This window comes from Sinocyclocheilus anshuiensis, unplaced genomic scaffold (assembly GCF_001515605.1).
Source record: "Sinocyclocheilus anshuiensis isolate Anshui unplaced genomic scaffold, SAMN03320099.WGS_v1.1 scaffold1269, whole genome shotgun sequence".
NCBI lineage: Eukaryota > Metazoa > Chordata > Actinopteri > Cypriniformes > Cyprinidae > Sinocyclocheilus > Sinocyclocheilus anshuiensis.
Window position 1 is genome coordinate 81423 of NW_015549661.1, and position 11563 is coordinate 92985.

Consider the following 11563-nt stretch of genomic DNA (forward strand, 5'->3'; position numbering starts at 1 on the left):
TTCAGGATTCACAGATGAATAGAAAGTTCAAAAGAACAGCATTTATTTGAAATAGAAATCTTTTGTAACATTACAAACGTCTTTACTGACACTTTTAATAAATTTAACTTTTTGAATCAAAGCGTTTTTTTTCTGGTACTGATCCTAAAATTTTAAATGGTAGTGCATCACATTGTTGAAAAAAATTTAATGATTTTTCACAATATTTCAGTTTTTCCTGTATTTTGATGATTTTAATGCACCCTAGCTGAATAAAATCTTACTAAGCCAAAACCTTTGAAGGGTAATGTATAAACGATCACCAATGAGTTCAGAGGACTGAACAAATAGCGTTAACAAAAGAGTGTGAATATCAGAGCATGCAGTGAGACACGGATGAGTCGCTACATAAAACATGCTGTTATTGCAAGAACAGAGACTGCATGAGAAGAAAAGAAGAGGAAGAGCGTGTCAACAATCAACAAATAAACCCGTCCATGCGTCCTCACCTGTGTTTGAGAGCCGCCCCGTGCTCTTGCTGCTGCTGGAGCTGTCTCCGCGTATCAGGAACGGGATGCCGCTGAAGCTGCTGGCTTTGGTCATGGCGGGCTTCAGGTTGAGGTTGGAGCTGTCCGAATCGGTGCTGCTCCACGGCCGCGGCTCTGAATACATGGCCTCGTTCTCAGAGCTGCTTTGGAGGCTGTTCCCCGACTGACTGTCCTTCAGCCTACACGAGGACATCAGACAGCTTCAGAAGAACAGCTTCAATTCACATTAGATATGATGGACGCTCACAATCACCTGAAGATCTGCCGTCTCTGCTGGATGCTGTTACACACCTCGTCCTCTTGAATCCTGGAAAACATGTCGCTTATTACATTTGCATTTATGTGTTTGGCAGATGCTTTTATCCAATTCATCGAGCTACAGGAATTGATGTTGTGACAGTGTTGCAGGATATTCAATGAAAACTTAAGCTTGACTGGACTTCCTCCATGTTTTCTATTCCTCCTAATTTAGCTGTATAATAATTATAGTGTTGTATGTTACAAATATTTTTGGCTCTTTGACGAATTGCTTTTGTTCCTCTTTTCGAGTCGATATTGATAAAAGCTTAATGCATAAATGTGATTATTCAGTTCAGTGCATGGAAACGCCCCTCATTTAGCATTTGTGCATTTGGCAGAAGCTTTTATGCAAAGCATTCAAGGTGCACATTTTATCAGTTCATGCATTCCCTGGGATTCGAATCCATGACCTTGGTGTTACTAACGTCATGATTTAGTGCATGAAAACAACCCCCACTAAACATTTATGCATTTAGCAGAAGCTTTTATCCAAAGCGACTTACACTTTTTCAGTTCATGCATTCCCTGGGATTCGAACCCATGACCTTGGCGTTGCGAACATCATGCTTTGCTGTTTGAACTGAACTGATTGGAGCTGAATAGTAACATTATTGTCTTCTTAGAGCTAGAATTTGAATTAGTCTCATATTTGATGAAGTTTGATTCTCACTGATTCTGTTATTTTCCTGTTTATTTCTGTGAAGCTGCTTTGAAACGATCAGCATTGTATAAAGCGCAATAGAAATAAATGTGACTTGACTTCTTACACTCACCTTTTATCCAGCGGGAAGGTGTCTAAACCCTGCAAAAGAGATTCAGTGTTGTTTATTTTCACGTCAGAGAGCCATAAGCACATGATCATGTCGCTGTAGCGTATCTCACATCAGTGAAGATCCTCTCTCTTGCTCTCTGATATTCCTCCTCTCGCTCCTCGATGGACTTGCTCCTCCTGTCCTCCTTTAGTTTCATGCGTGTCTGAAACAGCAGCATCACATCACATTATGCCGTTACTCTGCGAGCTAATGGCGGGTTTGATGTCGCTTCATTAGCAGATCTCCACCTACCACGCTGTCGTCTTTGTCTACGCTGGAGTTGTCCCTTTTTAAGATGCAGCGCTTCTGGAAATCATCCGTCTTGTCGTCTTTGATGTGTTCGGAAAACTTCTGATCTGGTCTGCACACGAACAGAGAGAGAAATCAAAATGAGGACCGCTCCAGGAGAAGTTCACGGCCGTCACACAAACACGATCCCCGCGAGCCTGACGCAAATCCCTCATAATTACGCTTCTCCTACAAAACTCGTTTCGAAGGGATCAAACGCAAAACGTTGGGCTTCAGTCGTCTCACGCTGAACGCTAGCATGCGGAGGTCACTCACATTCGTGTATTGCTGGTTTTGTTGATGATGACACATTTGCCGGTCTGGTCGACGTTGTGGTCTAAGCCGAAGTAAGCGGCGACTCTGTGCAGGAGCATTCGGTGATAGGAGGTCATGGGCGGAAACTTCCTCCTCTGACTCCTGGAACAAACCAAAACACATCAATAGCACACCATGCAAATGTCTTAATAATCATTCAACTGTTGGAGGTTTATGCATTCAATTGATTACACATGCCTTTCAAAGACATGACTGTTAAAATTTAAACAAACCATTAAAACCAAAGCTGGAAATGGAATTTGGGGAAAAAAAAAAAAAAAAAGTATTTCATATGGCCCTAAAATTTTGTTTTTGTTAAACTTAATAAATTGTTGTTACATTGTACAAGTTAAATTATTTTGATTACCCTGATTTTGATTACCAAAACTAAATGTTTGTTTAATTAAATTAAAACTAAAATAAAAAAATCCAGAAAAATTAAAACAGACAAAACAAAATCCAGAAAATCTAAAATGTACAAAATGTAATTTGGGAATAAATAAAATGGATTTTATGAGGATGACACAGAGCTGCGATGTAGGACTTACTCGTTATTACTGATGAAGTCGAGGATGTCCTGCTCCAGCTTCAGCAGCATCATTCGGTCCCTGAAGATGAACGACTACAGTTAGCCATCGCTTCACAGCATCTACTGCTCCGTTCAATACATGATTCAAAACACAAATCCTACCAACAGTAATCATTACAGACTAACAGTACTAATATAATCAGGAATTTCCACAACGGGATGCATGTCCACCTCTGGAGGTCAAATGAGATATGAGGGTTTGGTTGAGGTCAAGCGTGTGTAACCTGGGATTGTTCTTCAGCGTGTTCACCAGGAACCCGTGCAGGTCGATGCCAGTGGAGTCCTTGTATTCCTGACTGGAATCTGCACAGACAGGACAACACACGTGTGTGCTTTCTTCCCTCTGAAACATCCGCACACAACTCAGCTCAACCCAACTCAAATCAACCCAAACTAACTCAAACCAACCGAACCCGACCCAGTTCAACTCAACCCAACCCAGCTCAACTCAACTCAGCTCAGCTTAACCTAACCTAACCCAACCCAACCCAACCCAGCTCAACCAAACCAAACCCAACCCAGCTCAACTCAACTAAACTAAACCCACCCCTAACCCAACTCAACCGAACCCAGCTCAACTCAACTCAACTAAACCCAACCCAACTCAACTCAACTCAGCTCAGCTCAACCCAACCCAACCCAACCCAACCAAGCTCAACTCAACTCAGCTCAACTCAACCCAACTCAACTAAACCCAATTCAACTCAACTCAGCTCAACCCAACCCAACCAAGCTCAACTCAACCCAGCTCAACTCAACCCAACTCAACCAAACCCAATTCAACTCAACTCAGCTCAACCCAACCCAACCAAACTCAACTCAACCCAGCTCAACTCAACCCAACTCAACCAAACCCAATTCAACTCAACTCAGCTCAACCCAACCCAACCCAACCCAACTCAACTCAACTCAACTCAGCTCAACCCAACCCAACCCAACCCAACTCAACCCAGCTCAACTCAACCCAACTCAACCAAACCCAATTCAACTCAACTCAGCTCAACCCAACCCAATTAAACCCAACTCAACTAAACTAAACCAAACCAAACCCAACCCAACCAAACCCAACTCAGCTCAGCTCAACCCAACCCAACTAAACCCAATTCAACTCAACTCAGCTCAACCCAACTCAGCTCAACCCAAACCAATTAAACCCAACTCAACTCAACCCAACTAAACCCAACCCAACCCAACTAAACCCAACTTAACTAAACTCAACTAAACCCAACTAGACCCAACCCAATTAAACCCAATTCAGCTCAACTCAACTCAGCTCAACTAAACCCAACTAAACTCAACTCAACTCAACCCAGTTAAACCCAACTAAACTCAACTCAACTCAACTCAACTAAACCCAACCCAATTAAACCCAATTCAGCTCAACTCAGCTCAACCCAACTCAACTCAACTCAACTCAGCTCAACTAAACCCAACCCAACTAAACCCAACTAAACTCAACTCAACTCAACCCGACCCAGTTAAACTCAACCCAACCGAACTCAACTCACCTCTGGACAGCATCTTGCGTGGTATTTTCTCCAGTTTCTCCAGCTTGTTGGCACTTCTGTCTGCATCATCCTCGTCTGCAGTAAGAGGCGATTCTTCTTTGTCAAACGTCTGCGAGAGTTTAATATGATCTCCATCCTGTGGATAAAAACAAACACAACACTAATGGAGCATGACAGTAAGCCAACATTTAAATGAAAATATACACTTCAACTAGATTTTGATGCGTTTATGCTAACTCAATCATATTTTTAATAAAACCACCCATAATGCAACTGAGATTTAATAACTTAATAAAAAATTTTAAGCATCAATTAAAAATGTTGTCTGTTATGTCATGTAGCGTCTGGACCAATCAAACACACAATATATATATTTTGTTAGCTATATTTAACAAATACTCTGTAACACCCCTCAGTTAACAAGCCATATGAGGACCTATGGACCTTTCCCCCGAAATGCGTCTTAACACCTCAGAAAGGCACCAGGCCCCCTTTTCACCATGGCAACCAACGCTGATATCACTGGTTTTATTGCCCAAAGGAATGCGGGTAGAGAAAATCAGTACATTTTCCATAGGAAGAGACACAATGCACAGTAAAAATGGACTCTTCTCTAATTAATTCATAGGAAAACCTTTCTTTGAATGAACACACATATCCTTCAGGTCATTGTGTATGTTGTCTTTTAAATTGTATACTGTTTATGCAGGCTTGTGATGGAACCACTCGTTTCTGTCATCTTACCTATATGTAATCCTACCATGTTTAGTATCTATGAATTCGTCTTCTGATGATCTAAACGAGAGTGTATATTATATGTTGGTACATAGGCAATATATTAGTGTCCTGAGAATCTTTAGTAATTTCGATTCAAGTTCCATATGCAAATTACCATGCTTTCACACAAAGGGTCATAAAACTCCCCAGTATTTCCAGTTCTTAGAATTGACAGACAGTTGACCCTGAGAGGTCAAGTAAATACTTACAGCGGATCTAAATATTTATAATGAATTATAACTAGTTATGATTAATTATTCATATTTCCCCGTGAGCTGATTCGCTAGTCATAATAATAATCAAACAGCAATATCGACAAGAAAAAGACAAAAGGGAAAACTGAATTAAGTCTGTATTTAATTGTACAATACTGCATTATTATTTTACACTGCAAAGAGATAAATAAAAGTCTATAGTTACAATAAAAGTGTTCGATAACAAATCAGTTAACTGTGGTTTCAAATGAGTATTTCTTAGTGTGAGAAATTCATTTTAGATAGATCACGATTTGTTTGAATGAACCTTCAACCCTCCTGAGACAAAATAATCAGGCTTTCTTCTGTGATTAATGACAGAGAAAACCAGCATAACCATGTCAGAAAACAGAGACACTATCAGAACCTTCTGCAAATGCCCATGTTTACGTTTCCTTTGTGTCCAAAAACACACTTCCACCCTGAAAGCTAAAACGCTGCATAATACGACAAACAACAAAAACCAGCCAATCAGAAGACGGTTCATCTGGCGCTATTTCAACTTGTGTGCGATTTCACATCACTGGATTTATTATGCAGTTCAATTTACCTTAAATAACTATATAATATTAAGATATTACTATGATGTAAAAGAAATATTCGTCACAGCAGGACGAAACATACAGTATGACTGAGACGGCATCATATGCTGACTGTACTCATAATATTCCACTGAACAGAGCAGCGCGTCATGAGTGTGTTTGGAGATCTAGAGCACGTTTACCTGCTGATCTTGAGGCAGCTGTGTGGTAATCGTGGAAGGACAGGGTTCTTCACAAATGGCCAGGCTCCGAACTAACTTTACCTTTGCGTTCGACTGGAGAAGAGCATGAGTGAAGTTACACAGAGTCTCTGACTTTCACAAGCACACGTACATGAGCGCATGGCAAAACCAGACCCTGAACACAGGGATGAAAGAAAAAAATCCCATGCAAACATAACAAACATGGGTCCTGGATCACAAAACGCTCTATCGAACAGATGCCGGCGGATCGTACAAGTGTGTGATCCTAAACGAAAAATGAGCAGCATGCAGAACTGAACCACATCATGACGACACCGAACTGCTCATAACACACAAGCTGCCCACTGCAGTGCGCTCTGGGAGGAGACCGAGCAGGCAAACACTGAAGCTCATGCCGCTGTACCTTGGGTCTTTTAGCGCCTGGTCCGAGTGTTTGCCGCTGTACGGTGAGCAATGAGACAAAAGGAAGCATGTCAGTCTCACCGATGTTAAGGTTTCTGAATCACAAACTGCAGAGAGCTCAGCACTGCATGAGAGAAAAGACCACATACTGTACATCCGAACCACTTACAGAAAAAACATCTGCTTTTCTTGCATCGTGTGCAGCTGAACAGATCATTAAACATCACGAGTGAACCAGCTTATCTTCTACTCCATAGACTGTGTTTTCACTAAGAGAATTACTGAATTCAACGGCAGGAATATTGAAAAAGTGGCTTAAAATAAATACATATTTGACACTCATCCAGCCCTGTGATTTATGAAAACCTTTCAGTCAAATATCTTTGACACTGATTAGATTAATAACAGCAGGAGTGTCAATCAAAGCCATTATTAGAATTACAGCCGCCGTCTTCCTTCATTAGACGTGAGATACACTAGAGGTTTCTGCTAATATAATATAATAGAAATATCCCTCAGGATGAAAACCCATCACAGAATCACTCTGAATGATACTTAAAAAATTTTTTAAATGATACTTACAAAACTGAAAAAGCTACTTATATTAAATGATACTTAAATTGAGAAAAAAAAATTAATATATATTTTATATTATATAATTAAAATATATTACATTATTAAAATATATTAATTAAAATATTAAATGTGTGTTTTGTGATCACTGCATATATCACTGAACAATACTTAAAACACTGAAAAAGTGCATCATTTGTTGGCGTGTCTTTTGTCTCAGTTGTTCTCTCAGCCTCAACAGGCAGAAGTGGCTGATTGTTAATAAGCACAGGGAGTCTTTACTGAATAACGGCGGATGGTTATTCAGCTTTAATTGGCTATTGAACATCCCGTACTCCCCGAGAGGCTGAATCTGGCACGAGGCCAGATCCTCAATGACAGCCGATGCTGGAGGAGCGGCGTCCGTCTGTAGCACACTGGCAGAGCTGCGACGGAGGAAACAGACAGATGGCCGTAAAGCTCCTCGCCGCGGCTAGCACACCCGCGCTCTCTTCCACCAGCGTTTCTCAGGGAAATCAAATGAAAGGCTCGACGCAGGAAATGTCACTGTATCAGACAGAAACAGAGGAATAACCTTCAGCATCAGAGCGTCGCGTCTGTGTCCGCCGGCCGCTCCTCATAACACAATCACGCGTGATTGATTAGCTGCGCTAAAGCAGAATTTTATCCTGCGCTGCGGATTTGTTTTGCTGACCCTTGCTCTCTGTACAAACAAAGGCACAATCGCTTCTGAAGGACATAAGAACTACAGCGATCAATACGTGCAGTACAGCAACAATGCAGCGTTCAGGTCATCACTCCAAATGGCCTGTAGGGGGTTCACGATCAATTAAAAACTGATCAATAATTACACAGCTGAACTGCTGCTGTTATATATTTTCATAAATATTTATGTGTTTATTAAAGGCGATCACCGAACAGCAGTACGTGAGCAGCATGTGCTCCATGTTAAATAATATTATTAGTAGAGCTGTCACACTATTAACATTTTAATCAAATTAATTACATGACGTGCTGACTGAGAAATTGGGCATTTAAAGTCATTGTGTTAGATGAGAATTAATGTTTTTTGTTTCTTAAATTTGAATATTGACTTGATTTTTTAATGAAAAGAATTAACTAAAAGCGCCGGTAGGTGGCAGCGAGTCTTAATGAGCGAGTCGTTGAATCATTCATTCAACCAATTAGTTCAAACTGCTGATTCATTCAGAAACAAAGCTCATGAATGAGTCACTGAATCACTGACTCACTCAATTTGTTCAAAAATATGGATTCATTCAGTAACGAATCAGAGACGATATCGTGTCACACAACAAATCTTGTTTATTGAACTGTTGTATAAATGAATCTGATTTGCAGTCGTGCAGATATTGGGGGAAAAGCAGCACTCTAGCTGGTGTGATATCACTAAACTATATCATAAGATATAAATGTGATTTATTTTTTGTGCTCATATCTTGAATTTTAGGCTCATATAACTGCATTCTAATAGACTCCATCACGCACTGCATCAGTGTAAGATGACGGACAGCTCTGGACGGAACGCTGCGCTAAATGCATTAATCATTATAACACGTTATCTTTAAATCAACCGTCTTCTGTTTTCATCTCGTTCTCTCTCATAAGCCTTTGAGCTGTTGTTCTTCAGGCTTCGACCTGAAATGGAGAAAGGAGAGCGCTGTTTCCATCACATCGTTACCTGCGTCTGAGTCGTGTCGTCGCTGCAGTTCTCCTCGTGCATGCGGCTCTGTGGCGTGTCGAGCTGGTGTTCGTCTGCACTCGAGCGGTTCTCATCCAGAGCTCTCACAGTCTCTCCGACAGAATCAGACATCTTCATCAGACACGGCTACCTGGAGCGCCGACCGAGAGCTGAAGCTGGAACACATGCCAATTATTTTACCATGTGACTGCAACATAAAAACATTTAGAAACAAGCCACTAATAGTGAAAAGAAACACCTGATTCGGTTGCTTTTGAAGTGCATCATTAAACTTGTAAATCTCTCTCACACAAGCTTTAGCTGCTGCACATCATCCTCCGTCAACATATGCTCTAAAATAGCATAAACTTATATGAAACTGCATGACGTCTTGAGTTCTCTAGAGAGACGCTATACATGAGCGCCCAACACAATTAACCTCCAACAATTATGAGCCGAGTGTCTCACGCAAGAATCGGAGAATTACACCCATCTCAGACTTTCATTAACACGCTAGCGCAGAGTGAGATTTCTAACACGCGTGACGCGAGAGCGACGACACCTCATCCAGATGGTGGAGAAACAACCTGTGAACGCATTCGAGAGCCACGAGGAATAAAAACACTCCGAAACCAGCAGAAGGCTTTTCACTTTAAAACCTCCTCACTGCAGACATTCACACATTTCTGCCCTCAGAAAAGCAATTTCTAATCATCTTTCACTCATCTACAAAATGTGTTAGTGAGGAAACTTCATTAAATTTAAAATTCATTAAATATGAATTCTTTGTATGTTCTGAGGGTTTGACTAGAAGCAACACCGTGTATCTGTGCAATAATAATCTTTATTTTCATTTAAGGCATGACACCACAAGTGAAGAGTGAAAAATAAATAACTACTAAATATCACAGAACTTTATCAGTTGATTACATTAAAAATTGCAATGGTTTTTTTTTCTGAAAGGTTATATTTAAATATGCAAATGACGCATTATCTAATTAAATATGCACTCATTTGCATACATTTCCAGAACATAAATCTGAACAACAGAAAATACTGTCAACAGACAATCATTTTTTAGGAGTAAAATGTTGTATAAATCAGTTTGAATTAAATATGAACAAATCTCCAAAATATAGAGGAATAAAACTGTAAAGTCTGGTGTTTGTAAGAGAAAAAACTCTAAAGATACGGATTGGATTTTTAAATCTACTGATGCAAATAGACAGAGCAATAAAATAAATACTTAAATGAGTATTTTGGATGTTTTCTTTCCACTAGTCCGAAAACAAAAAACAAAAACAAAGCTCAAAATTGACCAATTCATTAATAAAACTGTGGTGTCTTGCCTCAATCCAGTATTTCTAGTGTTTATCTAATGAAAGTAAAATTCAAAACACACATGAAGGTTTCATTCCAGTGCAGTGCAGTTAGTTTTCAGTATTCAGCTTCGATTCGTTTCTTTCCACTGCCGACTAATAAGCAGCAGCTCAAATATTAGCGTGTTTGATTGCAGTACTGAGGGTCGTTTTAAGCAGGAAAAGCATCAGCATTGTTGTCATAAAGCGATAAACAGAAGAGCCGTTACCCGGTGTTCTGCTGCGCGGCGTGAAGACCGAACCCTCGTAGCTTCAGTGGCGCTGCGGAGCGTGTCGTCGCATGTGCCCATGTCCCCTTCACCGGCCCCGGAGCCCGATCACTGCAGCGAGGGCCGCCGGCACGCTCATGTCCTTCAGGAGCCTGCGGACACAGAGCGACAGGTCAGGACGGTAATACGGGGAACTCGTACCTATGATATTTTCATGACCAAAATATACAAGTGTTGCATAAATACAATAAAAGAAAATAAAAATACAGCCGTTTTTACACTTACATATGTGACCCTGGAGCACAAAATCAGTCATAAGGTTCCTTTTTTTTTTTAATTGAGATTTATACATCATCTGAAAGCTGAATAAATAATCTTTCAATTGATGTATGGTATATTTGTTAGGATAGGACAATATTTGGCCGAGATGCAACTATTTGAAATCTGGAATCTGAGGGTGCAAAAAAAATCAAAATATTGAGAAAATCTCCTTTAAAGTTATCCAAATGAAGTCCTTAGCAATGCATATTACCATACTAATGATAATACATTTTTGATATATTTAAGGTAGGAAATGTACAAAATATCTTCATGGAACATGATCTTTACTTAATATCCTAATGATTTTTGGCATAAAAGAGAAATGTATAATTTTGACCCATACAATGTATTGTTGGCTATTGCTACAAATATACCCCAGCGACTGGTTTTGTGCTGCAGGCTCACATATGATAATTCTAACACAACTTCTGGTAAAATCGTAATAAACAAGTCCAGCTCCGATCGTGTTACTGATCACAAACTCAAGCGAGGTTATAGTCAACAGGGGCTTGTTACGGAGAGCGAGAGCTGAAATTAGACGACTGCTTTGAGACAAAAGCCTGCGAGTTTTACACTTTGACCTTTAGCGAAGCAACACGCCGGACGCTTTGAAAAGCAGCCTCTTTTTTTCCCGCGAGATGAAAGCGTGTGTGGAACGGAGAGCGCAGCTAAGCAAACACTCCACGCTGACAATGAAGCGCATTTACCAGCCGCTGCTGCATTATTTAAGAGGCTGATGGCCGAGGCTGATTGATATTCATGAGATCTGTAGCCCCGGGGTGTGTGTGTTGTCATCGGTCGCACACACACACACACACACACACGCACACACACGCACACACACACACACACTCTCTCACACACA

At 40.5% G+C, this 11563-nt stretch overlaps 1 protein-coding gene across 10 annotated transcripts in view; it reads right to left on the reverse strand.

Annotated features, from left to right (window-relative positions):
* The window catches only part of LOC107660272 (R3H domain-containing protein 1-like), a 49513-nt gene that overhangs the window by 20433 nt on the left and 17517 nt on the right, over positions 1 to 11563 (reverse strand). For 9 of the 10 annotated variants that reach the window (XM_016449556.1, XM_016449553.1, XM_016449552.1 and 6 more), the window contains exons 2-14: positions 10378 to 10529; positions 8790 to 8965; positions 6519 to 6554; positions 6095 to 6187; positions 4340 to 4475; positions 3056 to 3134; positions 2791 to 2850; positions 2204 to 2344; positions 1892 to 2000; positions 1710 to 1802; positions 1601 to 1629; positions 781 to 834; positions 489 to 706 (exon numbers count right to left, since the gene is read on the reverse strand). In XM_016449556.1, coding sequence (XP_016305042.1) covers positions 489 to 706; positions 781 to 834; positions 1601 to 1629; positions 1710 to 1802; positions 1892 to 2000; positions 2204 to 2344; positions 2791 to 2850; positions 3056 to 3134; positions 4340 to 4475; positions 6095 to 6187; positions 6519 to 6554; positions 8790 to 8927 — 1186 coding nt within the window. In that variant the 5' untranslated portion in view covers positions 8928 to 8965; positions 10378 to 10529. The remainder of the gene's footprint in view (positions 1 to 488; positions 707 to 780; positions 835 to 1600; positions 1630 to 1709; positions 1803 to 1891; positions 2001 to 2203; positions 2345 to 2790; positions 2851 to 3055; positions 3135 to 4339; positions 4476 to 6094; positions 6188 to 6518; positions 6555 to 8789; positions 8966 to 10377; positions 10530 to 11563) is intronic. The other variant, XM_016449555.1, reaches the window with a different exon arrangement.